Genomic DNA, 21,618 nt, shown 5'->3' on the forward strand with positions numbered 1-21,618 from the left:
AGGGATTTTTGATTTCCTCCACTCGCTTTTTCTTCTTTTTGTACTTTGACTAAAAAAGGATCTTTCATCTTTCCTCACACACAAAAAAAGATTGCTTCAGATGTTCAGATGCAGATACTTGAAATCTTTGTGCTTTGTCAAAGAAAACTCCTTCGTATAAGAAAGCGACAGCAGGCAGGTGTTTTTTTTATAGTTTTCAATCTCAGATCTAATCTGCATCATGTTCACTGCACATTACAGTATATCAATATGTTTTTGATAATTACAGCGAGTACAGAGTGTGTGATGTTTTTAATTGGGTCTCTCTAGACAATAATGCCGTTCTTTGAGAGAAAGAACATTTTTCAGCACATTAACATTTTTAATTCCGACTTCTCTCTGCACTGCTGCCAAAGTGTCATGCTCTTATGCTAAACACTGCACAAAACAGCTGAAATGCAACGTGACCTGTCACTTCAAAGCTCCAGGATAGTGTTGTGCACAGTGTGAGGGGTGTGAGTTTGTCCAGCGAGCCTCTCCTCATTCAGAAGTTCAGTTTTGTTTCGACTCTTCCTCCCTGCTATGACGCTCAGTCTGTCCTCTTCCACTTCTACGAGTCTAAACTGCGATATCAGATAATCTCCTTCCTCTTCTCCCCTTTGCATGCTCCCTCTTGTGTTCAGTCGCTTGATCTGAGCCGGCCCACTCCTCCGTTCGACTTGCCCCCATGTCCCTCTCTGTTTTTATTCCTTCACCCCCTTCACCCCCTCCTCTGCTCTCTCATTTTCTTTTACTGTATTCCCCCCACTCTTGCAATACATCCATCTCACTCTCTCCTCCCTTCTTTTCCCCACAGCCAGCTCCTCCCATCCTTCCTCTTGTTGAAGGCCCCCTGTTGCTGCCTGCTATCAGCCCGCTCTGAACTGGTGAACACAGTTCAGGATGGGGGAGGGAAAGAAGAGGAGAGAGGAAAGAAGTGGAGAGGGGACAGGAAAGGAGAGGAAGGAAGAGAAGAGAAGAGAAGAGGAGATGTATAAGAGCAGGAGGAGAGCAAGAGAGGAGAGCAGAGTTTGGCTGGAGCCAAGAGGAGAGCAGCTGGGCACGGCTAACAGGGAATGATAATGACCTCAGAAATCTGCTGTTCGCTCCACAACAATAGGGTGCTCAGTCGCCTGGAAAATTGTGTTCATCAGCTAGCTCTGCTCACTTACTAATTGACATTGCCAAATATTTTAAGAACAATTGGAATGTGGCAGGGGGAGAGGGTGAAAAAAACGAAAGCTCAGAGATCTTAATCCCTGGATTTAATCCCTCCCTCACTTTTCCACCCCTTTTAGCGTCTCCCTCTCCTTCTCCTTTCCCCCTCTCCCTCTTTTGTGATGAGGAGATAGCTACAACTAAGGAAAAAAAGCACATTTTTCATGTCGCTTTCTGCTCTCATGTCAGCACCCTGATGTTGACACAAAAGGCTTTTTATGGGACCTGTCAATGGGGTTAAGAGGAGGAGATTGAGAGGGGAGGAGGAGGAGGAGGAGGGGAGGCGGCAAAAATTAGAGAATGACAGAGTGAGGGTGAAAAAAATGGAGAAGAAGAGAAAGAGGGAGAGGAAAAAAAAGAGAGTGGAAGACGAGAAAGAAGAAAGAGCAAGTGAGAGATTCCTCACTGGTGGTATCACATGTCTGGCCCTCCATTTCTAATGAGGCAAAGGTCAATGTATTCTCCTGCTCGTTCACACACAGGAGGAACCCCAGCTATGCCCAAGTTAACTTCTTCAAACAAAACCCACTGCGCACCCCGTCCCCTCCGCCCGCCCGCCCGCCCGACCCAGCCGGCTCAGACGCCTACCATCCAGTGCCATCCATTTGCATTCCCTGACCGAGAGCCCTGCCTCATTTCACAGGAATTCAGCATTGACGGAGTCGGACAGCTGTCACCGGACAGAGAAAAGGAACTTGGCGTGTACCCTCATTCAGCTTCGCCCTCCCCTCCATCCCTCCTTCATCCCTCGGTTAAGCACACACATAAACAATCTAACTAAAGGAAACTATTTAGCAAGTGTAGACTTCTGCTTTTGTACTTTTAACTGAAGGAGGAACAAATGTGTGTTTAGTTTGCGTTTGTGCATTTTTCTGTGCATCCTGAGGTTGAGTCTGGGTAAACACTCTCCTTTACCAGCACAAGTTTCGACTGTGATGTTGATTTATGTCCTTCTTTCTCTGTGGCTTTCCTTTCTTTAGTCTCTTCTGGTATTTTTTGAGTCTCTTCCACCGCATGTTCAATCAAGTTAAGTTCCCCCAACATTTCAAACTGTAGTAGCGAGCCGTATCTGTGAGTCACCTTCTCTTTCTCTATTCTTGCTCAGTTTTAGCAGTGACACCGGAGAAGATAGCTTGTTGATGTATTAAGAATATTAATATGCAAACAGTCTACCTGACGGAGTAAGGCAGCCTTCTGTTATGGAAAGATAAATATTATGTTTTAATTATAAAAACATAAAAAGGAATGGAGGGAGAAAGCAGAGAAGGGAGGTGTGTGTGCATGTGTGTGTGAGAGCCAGGGAGGCTTGTTCCAGCAGAAAGGTAAGCTATGTTTTGGCAAAGATTTGGAGTTGAAAAGAGTGGATGGCATAATGCAACACTGTTTACTGAGGAATGTGATGCCCTGTCATCTCTGCCTTTCTTTCACTCCACTCCGTCTCTCCCTCCTGGATTGCTCGTGTCATTTTCTCATCGCCTCTTCTTCACTCTTTCAACAGTCCATTTCTCCCTTTTCTCTGTCGCGGCTTCATAACCAAGCGGGGAATCCTAACGTGATCATTAAGACATAAAACAGGCTGATAAATGTTTCATAAGGACAAGGCTAGCCACTGATAGCCACCCAGGAATACTGAGGAGCAAACCCAGGCTCACACTCCTTCCCTCGATCAAACACACTCGTCGGAATAAAATTGGAATTTTAAAATATCTAAAAAGCCTGTGCTAATTCCCACCATGGGTAATATTTACAAATTGAGTCTGAGAGACGGGCGAGGAGAGACAGAGGGAGAGAGCAAGAAAGGAAGAGAGAAATCAAATGAACTGTGCAAGAAATAAGAGAAAGAAGAACAGAGAAATAAATTGGCCTTTTATATTGTGCAAGCGTGTACAAAAATACTAAGTCTGCATTTATCCGAGACATGTCAATCAGCGCAGCACACTGACAATTAGTGCGTTTGAATAGAACTTTTATCATTTACCAGACACCAGAGTCCTGACCTACTGTACAAAAATACAGCTTGGGGAATGAATGTGCCTGTAACACAATGACTGTCTATTTAAGTTTGGTGACACATAAAAAATACAGATATGACAGGCCAGACTCCTTCAAATGAGTGGGGGGTAGAAAGCTCAGGTTTTGTAACCACTGAGTTCTCTGATTATAGAGAAAAGAAGAATAGTGCGAGGGGGAAGTAGAAGAGGAACGGATGTCAATTACAAAGAAAGTAATTTATGCAGAGGAGAGAAACGGGAAAAATTAGAGACATAATTCATTATTTTTTAATGCACACAGTTTTGCACTCGTATATTATGGTGTGCACTCTCGCAGAGGACTGGCCTGGTTTCAAAGTGTTGGCTGCAGAGGAAGGTGGTGGAGGAGCAATGTGGCATACAGTAAGGTGGCTTTTTAATGTGAGAAACATGTGCTCAGTGTCGCTGACTTTGACAAAAGGTTGGCTTCCCTTCACTGCTTGGACTGTTTCTCCCCTAAAAATGTGGTGTGCCCACTCAAACGTCACCACTCAACCGGCCTCTGGTTTTACTTTTCTGCAATCTGAAGGTTTTTTTTTCGTCTTTTTCAGACACAGACACAAGTAATGCTCGGGGAGAAAGATCCAGGCCCCTTCACAGCCCTGTCACCAACATTTCCTCATGCAGTTTGGCGAAAGCTCTGCACACTGGTTTGGTGTTTCTAAATTCACTCAGATGAACAAGTCAGGTAAAACTGTGAAGACGTTTGAGGTGAGCAGGAAGCTAATATGCACCAGGCTTGACCTGTCCCAAATTAATGAAAGACAGTCTGCGGATCTGCGACAAAATCTTCAGGAATAAACACGAGTGAGAATTCTTCAGATTGTTTAACGTTTTTCTTATTTCCGAAAACCAACAAAGCCATGAGAAAATGGTCACGACGGTCCACAACATGGGTCTACTGTTTGGCTAGAAGACAGGGAGCATGTCCGTTATGACACCACAATTACCACAACATGGCCTGAATTTGAGGCTCATAGGAACCCCCCACCACAGCTGTAGTAGCATCCCACCCAGACTGTAACAATGGACATAATCTAGTTCAGCTTGAAGTGATGTCTCCACAAAAACTGGCCCCCCAGGTGGCTGGCTGCAGTGTATATCAAAAAATCAATTTCCCCAGCCATTCCAGATGAGCTGTGTTCAACTTGAAAATATGAATACATCTCATAGAAATGTTTTTCACATCTGATTGTTGTGGTGATTTGAAGATATCATTTGGCTGCCTTGTATTCATGTTCTCTTGTTTCTGAAAAGTTTTCTTCTTATTAGTAAGAAAAGGTTAAAAGCAAGATTTTATGTCACGTTTAACGATGATTGCCAGCTGACGTTCCTGTGTTTTTTATTCAGGGATGGTAAAATATGTCGGGAGGGAGAGTCCTTCATAGCCTCTACTGCGCACACTCTGGCTGCACAATGGCTGCCAAAGGCGGTGGCTGTGACGGGGTATTTTAGCTTCAAAACTGTACAATGATAAATGGTAGAGCCACGCTGTCCACTCTATATACAGTCTAGGATTCATTCACCGTTAAATTGAAGTAACCAGTTTAAATTAGGGGTTCACCATTCACAATTTTCTGGCCAATCACCAATATCTTTAAAAAGCCTGACATGCCGATACCGATTTTAGCCAATACCAATTTTTTCTTTTTTTTTTTTTTTATAACTGACAGCTGATGCTTTTAATGTTCCAGTCTTATTTCATTGAAAATCATTGAACAATACCTTTGAAAAAATAAAGTTTTTACGTTTTTATTTAACCTGAGTTTTAGGTCTCAGAGCAAAAAGCAACAATGGCTGGCTGTCAGACCTTCCCGGAGGTATATAAGATCAGTTTCACATGTAAAGATGGGCTGATCACCGATCTCTCATCACCGATCAGCAATCCCCCAAAATTAAGGAAATCGGCACTGATCCATCAGTGCACGTCTAGTTTAAATATATATCTGTGGAGATATGATTGTGCTGAAAGAGTTACACCTTTTTCCCATTCTGGGTCACCAGTGTCCCGTATGCACAACCCATCATGTATGTATACTGACATTGTATTACTTTCTAATGTGGCTTTGTTATATTATCATGTTCTCATATTCAAACAATCCTCATTTTTTGGTTTCCTAAATCTATCTTAATGAGACAGACTTTCATGATTTTAAAGGAAAAAAAAAACAATCTATCAGTTCACACTTTACTTAAAGGGCGTTTTCCTCCTCATCAACAATGATATTGAAATCAGGTCCAACCATTCCACCATACATCTCATCCGGCTATGAAGGCAGACAAAGTGTGCATGGATACATCCCATGCACACTAACACTGCTACCCTTAGATGTGAACGAACAAACAAAACAAAAAGCTCATTTATTCCCATGGAAATAATTCAGTTAAACCAGATTCAGTAGCAACAAGAAGTAAGGGGAGGATATGTGGACAATGAGATGTGTAATATATACAAATACAGGAGGACGATCACTGCACTCACTAATATGTGATTTAATTATATTACATTTGTTGGTAAACGACTATTTGCATGCGTCTCTATGCCTGCCCAGACGGAGACATTCTTTTTAATTGGTGTATTTGATGGTTTTAGACATGTTTCTTTGTTTTCTGTTCTTTATGAGTTTTGCCTTTCTGTGCACAACCACAAACCAGCTCTTCAAAAGCAATAAAGATTTCTAAGTCCACCTGTTGTGCTTACAATAGACTTCTGCCATGAGCTGTGTTTTCCTGCAGTTTTATTCAAACCGGTTTAACTAGAATCATATTCTACAGAGACATAGCAGAGTTTGTTTAAGTCTGACCAAAAACCAGGGAAAATAGAAACAGGTTTGGTGAAACTTCAGGGTCAGGACAGCTACCTGCTGAACATCTCTTTCTTTTTTAATGAAAACTTTAAACATCAGATCAAGATAAGGAGTACAGTGTTTTTCCTTTTCCTGATTTCTGTTTATTTGTCTATTTCCTAATTTATCAGCAAATAAACTGACAGCTGGTTACAGGCAACATCCATGAGCTGATCATACTGTGTACATTCAAAAGCCTCCCTTCCAAACTGAACAAATAAGTGAAAGTGTGAGAGCAAATTTGACCGCATTGTCAAATAATAAATATGTTCGATTCTCCACCAGCTGAGGCTTTCAGAGCCAGGATGTTTAAAAACCTGAAAACTTACATTTACAAAGTGGTGATAACTTGATTACTCATTTCATTTTTTCTTGCATTGCTGCAATAGAGAAACTAACCTAAGTCCTGTGGTACATGCTGAGGCTTAAAAGTTAACACCTTTTGCTTTAGTTACGAGAATGGAGGCAGGCTTTTCTTACGAGATATGCAAAAGGTGTCTGCTGATAATAGCTACAGTAGACAATCTAAGATGTCTTTGCTCAGTTTTAAAGCAGCAAGTAGACGTCCCCACATTTTCATTATGAGTGAATATTTTGTACTAGTGGTTTAAACTTAAGATTGTGTATTCTTTGTGTCACCATATTTTTTATGGATTGTTCCTTAAACAAAAGTGACCTTAAAAGTACCAATCAGAAACTGGTATTCATAAACGTGGGTCTTCTTGGGCAATGCTAATGATTGACGGCTTACTGGCTAATACTAGCTTCCTGTATCAGGTTTGTAACCATGCATATTCATAGTAGTCTGGATCTTGTTCAACCTTACTGTATTCCTGTTAATGACACAGTAATTACACTGTAACAGTTTGTCCGCATGTGTAATTACGCCCCCATGGTATCGTTGCAATTAGATGAATATCCGTGCTTTATAACCTAAGGCGTCAAGTTGGCAAATCCAATTTCAATTTGTATGGAGCAAGCATTTTGCCTGCTTGTTTGAGCCGCGGTAAAGACCAGGGATATGCAGGCTAATCCCCACCATGTTAAAACGCTGTTCCTCTTAAAAATTGTAGACATGGGGGATTCTCTGGAGAGAGAAAGAGAAAGAGAGAGCCAGGGGGGAGTGTGTATAGAGTCTTTTACAGCCAGAAGCCAAGAGGTGGGAGTGGGTTTAGGGTGAGGTTGCTGAGGTACATGTAAGGATGATGCTTTAGGCTTTACATGTTGTGCATAAAATCCTATTTCTCTTACAATCTCTGCTACATTTAGCTTGCAGAATGGGGAAATGCTATCGTGCAAATTGAAGATTTTCAATGGTGGGTTATTTGCATGTCAGAGCTGGCAAAGAACAGGCCTGTTTTCAAAGCAGAGGGCCCTTCACATGTGATGTGTCACGTTCACGTCAGGTCTACCGAATGCTGAATCTCTCAGATACACAAACTACAGCATACTGTTACCTTGGGCCTTCAGTGACAGGAAAACACAAAGATGAAATCAGTCCAAGGATAACCAAACAAAAAAGTCAGTGATGGGCATAGATGAAACTACCTTTTTGTTAAAAGTGAAATTTAATTTTATGCTCAAGGTTAGCTGCCAGGCTATATTGTAATAAGAAAGGTGTTTAAAGGACAAGTCTGACAGCAGCCTTTGTTTTTCTGCTCTTTTTCTTCCTCTCTTCCTTTTTTTCTCTCTCGTTGATTTTAAACAAGTGCCGTCTCAAAGACAAAAGCGCAAAAGCTGACCTTCTTTCACAGTTGAGATGTTATTTTTGATTACTATAATTCAAGTTTAACTCAAAATTGCCGTGGGTAGGTGGCGTGGCAGAGGCTCACACGTACACAGCCACACACTCGCAGGTGCACACACAAACACAAAGAGAGAATTACAGGCCTTTCTTCTTATGCCTGAGATATTAAGATAAAGACATTGGTGCAGTAGCCACATCCTGTTCTAAACAGAAGAGAGTGATATGCACACATACTGTAAAGCACACCTACAGACACACACACACACACACACACATACACACATACACACACATACAAGACAAGCATGCGTGCAGAGATGAAGCACGACACCTCTCTCCACATGAGACTCAGACACATTTTTCTCACACATCAAAGTTTCTAATTTGAGAGTCCCTGAGCACCAAATATGAATCAAATTGTGCAAGTTGTGAAAAAGAAAAGACAAGTTTCACTACCTCTGATGAAAACAACAGGAAGTAGCAAACAGCACCTTCAATTCTTTATGTCTGTATGTGAGCAGGTTCAGTTGTTACACTTCTACCTGACACAAACTGCATCCACATTTTTTTGCTAGTTGTCCAAGTTGACTCAGTTCAGGTTTGAAATCTCATTTTGACATTACACCTAACTATCCAACTATAAGAATTTGAGGCCTTTCTTTGTGAATCCATCGTAAGTGTTACCTCTGAATAAGCTCTAAGATAAGAGTGAGATTCACTACCTGTACATAAAACTGCACGCACAAACACATGTATAGACAAAGACAGCAGGAAGGGCAACTGTTCGGCTTAGTGGGAATCAGCAGGCTTTTGTCTTGTGTAAACTAGACGATACACTATTTTAATTTATTTTTGTATTTATATTTTTTGTCTTTAATCCTACCCTCCTTCCCCACAGATGGTGCCTGGAGGGCGAGATTTAACCACTCAACTAAATCTAATGCATTTCTTTGTGCTTTGTTAGCATTTGGTGGTAAATACTATTGGTTTTATTTGTCAATTATTATTTTAATTTGCTTTCTTTTTTTCCCCCTCTCTTCTTTTTCTGTACACAAAACACTGGATGTTAATACCATACTTCTGAAGTTGTTGAAACGCCACGAGCTGAACCCATCAGATTCAAAGTGCTTAAGTCAAAAGAGACGGAGGGAGAAGGGGAGAGAGGGAGGGGGGAGATGGAGAGAGAAACTTCCAGCATTAAAATTCAGAAGATAATTACATCGGCTACACCCCCACCCTGTTGAGAAAGTGTTATGTTTAATAGTCTCTATAAAGAAAATAGGTTTTTATCTCACTCTCATTTTCATTAATTCCTAATTGGGGTGGGGGGTTGTCTGTTATTATTTCTTAGATTAAAATAAACATAGCCTGTCCCATGTTCAAACTCATCACACTACACGGGCATGATAAGGACTTCATGCCTCTGTGAATAAATAAACAATTTCGTCTCCACTGGTGGAATTAAGTTGCTTACAGCCTTAAGCTAAGCCACTGTGATTTATATTTATATTTATATATTTATTTTCTCAAAAGACTTAAAAGCACATCCTCGCTTTTGCAAATGAAGTTCACCGTTTTTTTGACCTGCTTTATATGTATATCTTTAATTAGTGTCTTGTTTAGCTTAAACCGACTGATTATCGCACAGTCGTGACCTAATTACTGCACACGCTTCTTAACGCCAGCATAGTGCCCTGAGGAGCAAGCGAAAGTTACCTTTAAAAACTTCTGTAATCATTAGCAACGAGCCTCCCTTAATCCCACTAAACATACACTTATCTAGCCCCGGCCGGCCTGTGTTTGCTGTTTGGGGGAAGGGGAGGGGGAGAGTTGTCTCTAACGTGTTTATTAAAGACATTTATTAATCGCTGTGGTTAAAACGAGTGTGTCCCGACGCTCCCAGTCTTTACTCATGTTCCACAGGGGATCTAGTCTGCTAACCTGCAACGTGAATGCAATAGAGGGACAGGTTTGTCCTCTGGAGTCTACTATTTGGCTTAATATGAATTATAGTAACAACACGTCAGTGTCATGGGGGCAGGTGTTGATGTGTCCAGCATGGGAACTTATCTGTGGGATACATGAATTGTGATATACACAGCATACTGCATGCTTCTTCATTAAATTATGTGCATGCATGTGTTCACTGTATTTAATTTAAGTGCATATCAGTGTTTGTCTTTTTGATGTATGTGTTATGTAACTGGTGATTTATTTAAGGGATCAGGTCCAGTCTTGATTCGTTTGTGCCTTTGGATTAGGGATGCACAATATTGGATTTTGCCGATATCCGATATGCCGATATATCGAAACCCCTTTTGGCCGATACCGATACCGATAATCACAAGTTTGTTTGTGTTTTTCACTGTAAAGAAAGCTCAGTCTATCCTGTACTGGAATTTATGTTACACTTATTGTGACGGTCTAATTTGTTTAAGAAACACACATTAAACAAGACAAAAAACATTTGATTTTATCATAAATAAGAAATGTATTATTTTTTCAAACTCAAGACATTCAGTATTGAAATACAGAAAAATAACTTTTTTAGATCACATGAACTTTAAATGTACAATGCATTTTAAACATAACCAAGTTGCATTTGATTATTTTAGAGCTACTGTAACAACCTGGTGACAGACACAGAGCTCTGCAGTGCAAATAAATGAAGTGCTACATTTTATTTAAGGAGCTTATTTTTCAGATGGAAAATAACAATACACTAACTGAATAGCACCTTATCGGCTGTGACTATCGGCAGAAATTTTCACATCTGCCAATACCTATTAACGTGTTTTTAAGCTTTTATCAGCCGATACCGATATTGTGCCAATAATATTGTGCATCCCTACTTTGGATTATTTGCTTTCCTTTTCAGAAAGACTTTTCAGAAAAAACTTAAATTGCAATGATACCACAGGTGTAACTGTAGGGCATCAAAATCGTAGCCACCAATGATTAAAACTGGAAGAAGAAAGTGTAACTCTCAAATGTACGTCAGTGGAATAAGATGTTGATACGTCTGTTCAGGGACCGACCAAAGGATTGAATCAGTAGGCCGTATCTTTTCTTACCTGAGGATGGTGAAGAGGGATGCGGGCTGTCATCCTGGACGCTTCCTGTCTGGGAGTGTCCTCCTCCAGCCCCACTCTCTTCCGTCACGTTGGATGAACCAGGGGTGGTGGAGCGGCTGATGGACTGCGACTCGGGGTCGCTGGCTGAGCCACGGCGTTCCTCCAGACCTTGTTGCTGGAGCGCTTCTTCGATGCCTCTCCTGTCTTTGCCGTGGACGCGGGAGTGGACGACCATCTGATGGTAGGTTCTGAAGACCCGGCCACAGTCAGGACACTCTGAAGGCTTCTCTTTCAGGCCAGAGAGGCTGGAGAGGCTGTAGTCAATATTTGGGCTTCCCAAGCCAGCCAGGGCTCCAGGAGCCTCAGCACCACCGTGGTGGGACAGTAAGTCACGGTGACTGTCAAAGCCTCTTGCATCCTCCTTCATGGATATCATAGCTCCACCAGCTGCCTTGGATCCCTGCAAGGCCTCCGAGAGCTGCTTCTGCTTGGAGCTATCATTAGAAGCAATCAAGGAGTAGTCTTGCTTATCCTTTGAGAAGGAAGCCAAAGCCCCTGCTCCACCCATCTCATCCTCCTGGCCCGGGCCTATATGGTGCTGGTGCTGCTGATCCTTGGGCATGAAAGCTCTGTCCATAGCCATGCCACGAGCCATTATCTGCCAGGCTTGGTAGCTATTGAGGGAGTCCATCTCAGCTACTTTTGCAGCTGCCTGGAGGCGCTCCATGCAGCTGGACTTGAGTGGTGGCACAAGGTTGAGACACCCCAGTAGTGAGCGTTTCTCATTCTCCCCCAAACCATGGCCCATGCCTCCTGCCATCGGCCCCAGAAGCTTCCCTAGCATCTCCTTTTCCTTCATAGCTATGCCTGCTTTAGCCAACATTTGATGCTGCTCACTGAGGCCCTGTTTGTCTGGTGAGAGGAAGCCACCCTGAAGGCAGGAGATGTAGCGGGAATAAAGGTTGGCGTGGGCCTCTTGAGCCAGGTTGCTCATGCTGTTAACAGCAGCCATGTCCTGCTCGCTGGGCTGGGGCGGTTTGCTCTTGATGGCCAGCTTGTTGAGATGCACCTTCATATGGTTCTTCAGGAACCAGGGCTCCTTGAAGCGGCGACCACAGATTTGACAGCAGTGTTCGAAGGAGTCCTTGTGTTTGCGCATGTGGCCCTTGAGAAACCAAGCTTGGCTGAACACCTGGCCACACACGTCACAGCGGAATTCAGTGGCATTTTGCGACCCACCAACACCGCTGGCACCCTGACCCTGTGTGGTCTCTGCTGTGATATGGGCCTTCTCCACATGACTTATCAGATCTTCTTCATGAGAGGCAGCAAACTCACACAGGGTGCACTTGTAGGGCTTGTGGAGTATGCGGATGTGACGGTCCAGCTCCTCACGCTTCTTGAATTTCCCTTTGCAGAATGTGCAGCGGAAGCCTGTTGCAGGGTTTAGGGACTGCTCATCTTGTGTTCCAGCTGGCTTTGGTGAAGTAGAAGGCTGGGAAATTGGGTCAGGAGTTACAAGGCCAGAAGGTGGGAGGAGGCCACAGGCTGAGCCGAGTTGCTGCTGATGATGGGTGTTGGAGCTGCTGTTGAGGCTCAGATGGGGTGTTGGAGAGGGCTGGAGAAGACTGCTGCTCCCTCTCATCTGCTTGTCCCTCAGGATGGCCCTCTCCTCCAGCTCATGCAGCAGCCGGTTCTCCTCTCTGACACGACCGCGCCCCTTACCAAGATTCCCCAGCTTGTGGGTACGGAGGTGGATCTTCAAGTTGCCCTTTTGAGCTGCTCGGTGGTCACAGTAGGGACACTTGAAGGGCTTCTCTCCTGTATGTGTGCGCATGTGCAGTGACAGGATGCTGTTGAAACGGAAGCGCTTGCCACACAGTGGACATGGGTACTTTCTATTCTTGCGGGCATCATCTTCTATATCATTCATCTGGGACATTATGCCCAAGTTCTGACCATTGAGGAACTGCTGCAGATCAACACGCCCGTTCAACCCACTGAGAGCCCCAGCATCGATGTCTCTGTTGAGCTGATTGGCGAGCAGGGCCATCTGACTGCTGATGGGTTGACTGGCCAGGGCTGCGTGGTGGGTCTTCTCATCCAAAGGTGTGGCTGCTTTCTCTTCGGGGATCTGTTGAGGGCGATGTAGATCAGGGAAGGCGTGTCCTAGCTGGGCGGTGAGCTGATGCAGCTTTTGACTGATGGGGTAGCGGCCATTTAACACTGCGCTGCTCAGATGGGCATCAGCGTCAGACACCGCCGACGACACACCAAGACACAAGCTAGAGTCTTCCATCCTGTAAAAGCAGGCAAAAAAACGGAAATATTATGATTAATACAATTCATAATTTAGGATAAACATTTCAGAAAGCAATTTAGGCTCAAGGAAAATAGCTTGTATTTATTTGATCAAAAATACAATATTATCACACCACATATTCAAGCCTAATGTGTTACTTCATTTAGGGAAAACAACACCTGCCATATCATTCAGCGCAGGGAAATAAAATGCATCGTCTTTGATGAACACAGCTCTGTGTGAATTGTCAGCACCAAGGGCATGGAGAAATGCTGTGACTCCTTAGAACTTTTTCAAAATGTAACACCATTTTGGATGGAATAATTACTCAGTAAACACAGTGAGCAGTGTATAATTAAGCTACTTGTGCCCATCCTATCAGAATTCCACCAATTACACGCCTTAATGAAACGGAGCAACGGCATTGTCGGGAAGCCACCGCAATACTACAATTATGATATTAACAATAGCACTTAAAACCAAGGGGTTATTCCAGTAAACACAGCGCTCTTATCTTGCTGCCACGACACTTGTCTTGGCGCAAAATTCCATTAAAGAGCTGCACAGCATTTGATGTAAATCACTTTGCTCTTCCTCGGCTCCTTTCTACTCCCTCTGTCTGTCTCCGTCTCTCTACCTAAGTCTTACAGATTCTGGGAGGAGCCTCTTAATGTGATTAGTCAAATAACCAAACTGAGGAGCCCTCGCTTGCTCGAAATTTTCGCATTTTGGGTAAATATCCAAGAGACTTGGGACTTCTGTAAGCCAAGAGGGAAATTGCTATAGTGTTGAACATTGTAAACAAATCACACACAAACAAATAAACAGATACAGAAAAGTAGAAAGAGAAGGGGACATGTTAGACTTATCAACATGTGTCTCAATGGAAAAACAGGAGTTTTGGGGTGTATTTGTGGGGCTTCATGGAGTTTGACACTAGAATTTGGTATTTAACAATAAACATAAGTTAACATATGATAGTTTGCAAAATGCAAAAGCTCCAGTAACACCAATGATACAACTTCTAGGATAGAGAAAACAACAGTTGCTTGTGCTGAAAATGTCCCTAATGCGGCTTAAGATAGCTTGTTTGAAAACAGATGAGAGAATTCCTTAAATTACTCTTTGTTGTGTCTGTTTCACCGTATGAGACAGAACAATTTGTCGCCCTGAGTTGCTTTAAAAGTACCACATTAAATCACAATTTTCTGAGCATATTGCACTGTCACTGAACGTGTTTATATGTGTAACATCAGTGAATTAAAAACAAAAGAAATAACAGTAATAGCATTGTTTTTAATGCAGATCCATCTGCTCTCCAGATGGAGAGGTATAAACATCTCTCTGCACACTTCCTCTGGCTGCTGGCGGGGTCACACCCTCAGAAACAATAACCACGGTTCTGCTTTGGTCAACAAAATATTGGATAATATCTCATTAAGCTGATTAGTATGCTGCCTGGTGCTTGGTCACTGTTTTATAACGCATGATTTTAATCATCAAAAACCCTTTCATGGAGAGGCAGTGTGGAGCTCAGGCATTAGGTGGGTTTACTTTTAAGAGAAAGTGGGATCACTTTGGAAAGCTTATGAACCCAATCTTTCAGAAACACAGTCACACCCTCGTTAAATGTGCCCACATGTTCAGTTTACACTTTACAGACATGAGCAGCATCTGAGAGTTCCTCCAGACTTTGTTTTTCTGTTTCTCATTCTCCACCTACCATTTATTTCTACAGCATGGCAGACAACGTTTGTTTCTTTGCGCATTCATATTCATTTATCTGAATCTTTTCTCTACTTTCTGCTCTCTGTGCCACGAGTATGGGTTCATGGACATAAGGGGTGTCTGTTCTTTCAGCCGCTGGCCCCTCCAACACACTGTGGACGGTGGATTCTTATCTTGTGGGGATGAATTAGACACTTTGACCGGCTTCCTCTTGTGTTTGAAGGAATGTGACACTTGTGGGCTGCTCTTTGAGTTCCTCTTATTTGTACAAATAACAATTCTACTGAATTCCTCAACAACATAGTGTACATGTGATCTGCAGGCTGGTGTTTCTGCCTCTGTCAAGACCCTTAAATCCATGACTGAATTTACGACAGTTTTGACATGTGACTTAAATAATGCTGGGAATAAGGCGTGGTAAAAACAAAACAATAAAAGTGGATAGCTGGATAAAATATGACGTGCATATTGTATGTGTTTGTATTTATTGTGAGAATAATACTGGAAGAGAATTGCTCAGAAAGATAAAACTTTGTTAGACTGCTTTAAATAGCTGAGGATTGAAAATATATTTATGTGACACCCTAGCTTCCATCAGCAGCCGTGCTTATATCAGAGAAGACCTTATTTGAATGGGCCCTTTTTACAGAGGCGGCTGCCTTTTGGAATAGAAATCTGTGATTTAAACTAGGCTGATGAGCTGTTGCTCATTTGGGGAGATAGCAGCTTGCCCTTTTCTTCAATTTGATTTCTGCCTTTATCTTTAACATATAACAAAGGCAGATAGACAATGGAATAATGTGAAATGAACTGACGAATCCAGTTTGTGTTTTTTATAAACGTATCCTGGCTGACGAGCGTATGCAAATGAGGCACATTAATATGCTTGCCTTGCTCCCGAGTCATTTTATATTTTTTCCCCTGATTAAAAAGGACATTTCTTATGTGACATCCCCCCTCTGCTCATATCAACACACACATGCAGGGGAATTTGAGGGTGGTGTACAAGAAGAAACGCATACACACACACACACAGGCAAAGACATGCACCCAAACACTATTCAACTGCAGACAACAATTCAGTATGCACATGCCCTCTAAAAGACACGAGGAGTTTGCTGCAACTCAACTAGCACCATCAGAAGGCTGCCCACAGAAATCACACCAACACATCTTTATTTCCTGATGTGATCTCAACTGCTACTGTCACGTCGCATGCAAAATACGAAATATGTCTGAGAAAGATGTTGATAAATCAAGGCTTGAGTTTGCTCTTACCAGTAGTATTAAGGAACGACCTGCTGCCACTCTGCCCCTATCAAGTCTCACTGTCATGGCTCTGGAGCCGGCGTAGACTCTGATATGACACATCCTTTCTGTCGCTTAACACTGGTACAGTATCTATCTGCCGTTATTCTAACCTGTATAACCTTATCACTTCCTGGCATGTGCAGCACTGCTGCCTCATTAAAACTATTGGCTCCTCTGATACTTCTAAAACCACATAGACTTCCTTTAGCATTTTCTCACGATGGTTCACTTGTTGTCTTTATAGTTTGTGGTTTAATATTCAGCAAAGCACCACGTGCATCCGTAAACACACCAAATCCCCCGCACACACACACAAACAGACACACACACACACTCGAAGAAAAAAAAAAAGTGATTTCACTCTAAATGCATTTTTCTTCTTTGCTCTTTTTCTCTTCAAGCCTCAGCTTAATTATAAGTGGTATCTGTAACACAATGGAAGTGTATTTCAGTCAGCATTTGAATGTGCTCAGTTCATTTCTGTCTTATCAAAGGCACCATGCATCATAAATGCAAAAAAAGGATTTATGTGTGTCTCAGTAATTGTAATCATATAAATAATTTAAGTATATAAATGGTGGTGTCAGTGTTACGGAGGGCTACCTATTATACATTCAAATTAGAATAAACAAATTCTGAATGCACTTCTTTAATTGACTGCCGGGCCGCAGTTTTGTCACAAAAACTTTTCTCTGACATTTAAGACAAGATGGGGACAAAGTAAAGAATCGAAAAGCCATTAGCTGAACTTTACTTTGTTATTTTGACATCTATCGACACGAAACCCATCGACTTATCACAAAGCGATACCTCATTAGGTCCTAATGAACAAATTCATAGCATTAAACAAATCAATCTTTATTCACAATGTGCTGAATTCCATCATATTTGCACCAAATCATTAATGAGATGAGGGAAAGGGGGGCAGCACAGAAAAATGATACTGAAGGGACAATGTGGGTATTTACCATATGTTTAATGCTCTGAGAGATGAATGCTGAATACTTGTGGTTACACTAGCAACAGGGGCGATAAGATCTATTTTAAAGCTGATATACTCTACATTTCAAAGATGAATTAGCTGCGTGTAAAAGTTGCTTTAGTCAGAGTTGTTGCTTTGGTAGGTAGAACAGAGCAGATATGAGTTTCTTCCTGGCTTGTGTTTTGTTCCTGTTGCAGGTGGTCTTTGCAAGACGTCTAATTAATCCAATAAAAAATCTGCCTTGTTTTCCTTCCACCCGCTCTCTCGCTCTTTGACTTCACTGCATTATTACTTTCTGTAATGAGGCGAAAACACTCTGAACTGCACATGGAAGACAGTCACACAAGCCCTGCCAGATACAATCCCAACTCCATCCCATGCCTAGAGCCTCTTGATCAAAACTCATAACTCCGCACTATCAAAGAGACGAGGAGCTTCATAGATGGATTGTTCTATTTTCAATGTGGGGAGAGGAGTCGACGTGGACCAGATCAGATTTCATCTAGTTTGGATTTCCAATATAGGGCTGAGGTTTTTCTTCTATTTCTTTCTACCACAAACGAGCGAACAGACACGTTTCTATCAGAGGAATTTAAGAAACTGCATATCTTTACTTTTTATACCCTACTTGTCTCCCTTAAAGACCTTTCTAGTAAACAATGTTCCCATGTACAGAAAAGAGGTGGAAAATCTTAAACCTCCAACAATAGTAAGACAAAAGATGCTTAACATTTTAAACTAAAGCTCCAAACAATCTGAAACTTCTCTAAAGCGTTGGATTAATGTGATCCCCTGCTCCGCTTTAAAGAAAAAGAAAATAACAGCAAGGGTTTGAGGATTTGATGAGAGCACGGACTCAATAGATCAGTGAATTAATGAATGAACAGGAGCCTCTGCCTCTCCCTCTTTCTCTCACACAATATGTCATTGAGGGCTGTTTAAGAGGTCCTGTCAACAGGTAGTTCAACTTTCAGCTCATCCCCGCTGATCAGTGGGAGCCCTCCTGACAGAGAGAAAAGAAAGACACCGGGGGCGAGTGGGGGAGAGAAAGAAAAATGTTGTGGGTCTTTTTATCTGTCCGTCGCTCTGACAGCCTTGCAGGGGATGCCATGGGAGGAAGATCAATGCAGGACAAGCGGATTCCCACAGTTCATTGTTCCGGGCCAGCCAAATCATCTTCCCAAGACGGCCGGGAGCTCAAAGCTTCCCTTTATGATAACCATCCCTGGTATTATTCCCACTATGATGATGGTGACCTGCAGATGTCTCTGTTTGTGTGTGTGTGTGTGTGTGTGTGTGTGTGTGTGTGTGTGTGTGTGTGTGTGTGTGTGTGTGTGTGTGTGTGTGTGTGCGTGTGTGTGTGTGTACATCTGTGAGCACCTCTCTCCTCCTGAGTGTGCTACAATAGCGGTCACAGCGGCACGGACCGACCCCTGCTGTAGCAAATAAAGCCAAACCAAGAGCGCAGGATTAATAGTGCCAAACATTTGTTAAGCAGCCTCTGTTTAGTCCAGTAAAGTGATGAGAGCGGAGATACATACAATCTTAAAAGTCAAAAAAAGTAAACAAATCTTATAAGTAAATGTGATTTCTTGTTTCATTCTTACACTTAAACTTATGGACTGCTTAAAAAAACTACAAACTGTAATTTCTAGGAAGTAACTGAGTAAACCTTGCAGTTAGTCATAGCTGCTGATGCTCTTTGAGTGAGTTTCAGTCTCTAAAAAAATACATTTATTTGCAGTAGACTGGATTATTTAAGTGAAGTCACGTTGTGTCAGCACATCTATTTAAAATAAACTGTTGAATATTCACCTCCCACTGCCCTGGTGAGGGGCTGCTTTTTATTGCCCTTTGTCTGAAATTACATATGTTTAAAGTGCTTCCCTGCCTTGAACACTCATTGTTGCATCTAAATACAGGTTGTCTGTAAAGTCTTTTTACGCTTTAAAAGGTATCCTGCTGATAAAAGGGGGATCGTTACATGAACCTGTGAAAATGGCTACTCCTCAAGAAAAGACATGATGCATGTTAGGGCTTAACGATTTCGGAAAATAATCTAATTGTGATTTTTAAATTTTTTTTCAATAATGCGATTGTGATTTAGCATACGAATTTTTAGGTGGATGCTTATCTTCTGCATTGTTCAATAAACACAAGTTTTAAGTCATTCTATAGTATGACCAACAAAACACAGGATACTGTTAACATTTAAACAAGTCTTTTTTGTACTTCTTAAGTGAAAAAGAAAAAAGAACTCTGAAATTTTACTGACCTCCAGTTGTCAGTAAAAGTAAAAAAACATACAGAATGAAGTTTACAAGGGGTATGGTTCTGCCAGCTACAACCATTGTACTGTATGGACCTTTGTAGTTCACAGGGTTTTTTTGCCAGGAAAAAAAAACAAAAACAAAAAACAAACAAACAGCATTTTGACTTTTGCTGGTTTTAATGAAGAACGAGTACAAGTTAGTGTATTCCCTCCAGGTCTGTATACATTAAACTTGTATTTTTTCCTAATTGCAGCCTTTGTGATTTGAAAATTGCATTCTATTAAATTGCGATGTTGGTTTCAAATCGATTAATTGTTCAGCCCTAATGTATGTCATGGTTTATCGAAACAATCTAAGAAACACAGACTCAGCCAAACTACGGCACTAAAAATGGAAGAGATCCACATAGTCCATCAGTTAATGGAGACAGGGACAGAGTTGGATAAAGTGATGAGTAGACGACCAAAAACATTTTTGGAGAACATTGGTGGTGTCAGAAAAGCTTTTCAGCTGGTTTTTGTTTCACGATCGAGTATTTTAAGACAAAATTACTTAAAAAACTTCAATATCTATCTCTCATTTTGTAACAATTTCCATATATTTATCTGTTCAATTGAATTTGTCAACATTTTTTTTTAAATTGTAAATCAACTTTACAGACACCTTGCATTTAGAGTGGCTGAAGTATGGACCAAAATGCAGCACAGGCATTGGTGGTGTCTGCATTCTGCAGCATGTTTAGTGTATGTCCTACTTTGGGACATATTTTTGATAAACAACACAAACAAGTGCTTTGTTTCCCTTTGTTTTGTGCTATCAGGGCTACCGTAACTGTGCGTTCACACCAAAAGAGGCGAAAGAGGCAAAAGTGGCAAGCACGGCAAAAGTGAATCCATTTTCAATGAGAGCCCGGCGTCCTAAGTGGCCAAAGTGTCCTGAGCAGCTAAAGCAGCTAAAGCGTCAAAAGCAGCACCAGATGAGAAGTTGAGCCTTAGTCAACTCTATGGTAATTAGCTATGACACAGTTCAGCGGCAAACGGTGGCAACCAATCAGAGTAGAGATGTCGTTCTACCGAGCGGGCCCTAAAGTACAACGCAGTTAACTTTGGTTCCGAGTTCAGTCATGGATACCGAAAAGCTCATAAATTGTGTTTGAGCTCATTCTTTTGTTTTTGATGTCCGCCTTTTTGGCTACCGCGACCAACAACAAAAAAATGTTGCCTGGGATCGTGTTTGCGGAGGTGGTGGGTTGTTCTGGTGAGTTAAAAAAAATGTGAAGTAATGGCAGAAAATAGTGAAGTGTAGTCTGTGGCAAAGACATATCCTAGCCTAGCCTAGCATGTTAGCATTTCTTGCTTCATCTGAATGAGATGACATCAGGGCTCCAGACTAACTTTTTTTTAGCAAAGATCTGAGGTTTACGGCGGGGCGCAGGTTACTTTTATTATCAAATAGTCTCCCACTGGATCCTTCTGGATCCTCCCATGGATGGCTTCGTACCGCACTGCTGGACACCTGTGACCTTGTTTTCACTTTCCTGGAATTGGGGTGACATCAAAGCTATTTTTTGGTATTTTTTTGGCTCGGTGTACCAGTGATTTTTGTTTCTCGATCGAGTATTTTTGTTTCGGGCCACCTTTTCTCTTCCCTGAGGATTTATCTTTCGTTTCTTGTGGATTAATGTTGTTTTGAGTTACCGATTTACGAGGACCAAAAAAAAACAGGATTAAAGGACCATTTAAATAGTGTGAGGAAGGACAGCATGTATTTTTTCTTTAGTTTGGAACTTATTCATGATTTTGGTTTTATGAACATTGAGATTATTGTTTTATTTTGGTTGTGAGTTATTTTGGAACGGGAAATACGCAGGGGTTTAGTTTATTGATTAAAAGATTAACATTGAGTCCGTGAGAATTATTGGTTGTTTTTCCTTAAATTGTATTAATTTTGAGTGCCCTTTATTCCTGGTGGTTAGGTTTTTTTTTTTTTATCCCTGAAAGAATCCCCTGTTGTGTTATAACTCCGACTGGAGAACGGTTAGACTGTTACACCACTAACAGCTTCAAAATGATATTTGCAAATTTCGGAA

The 21,618-nt window shown here is 41.8% G+C and overlaps 1 protein-coding gene across 3 annotated transcripts in view; it reads right to left on the minus strand.

Moving 5' to 3' along the window:
- znf536 (zinc finger protein 536) overlaps positions 1–21,618 on the minus strand; it is a 265,410-nt gene that overhangs the window by 116,773 nt on the left and 127,019 nt on the right. For all 3 annotated transcript variants that reach the window (XM_074666772.1, XM_074666774.1, XM_074666775.1), the window contains exon 5: positions 10,934–13,233. In XM_074666772.1, the coding sequence (XP_074522873.1) occupies positions 10,934–13,232 (2,299 nt within the window). In that variant the 5' untranslated portion in view covers position 13,233. The remainder of the gene's footprint in view (positions 1–10,933; positions 13,234–21,618) is intronic.

Source organism: Halichoeres trimaculatus, unplaced genomic scaffold (assembly GCF_033239565.1).
Source record: "Halichoeres trimaculatus isolate MK-OKI-2021-1 unplaced genomic scaffold, fHalTri1.1 fHalTri1_scaffold_3, whole genome shotgun sequence".
NCBI classification, from domain to species: Eukaryota; Metazoa; Chordata; class Actinopteri; order Labriformes; family Labridae; genus Halichoeres; species Halichoeres trimaculatus.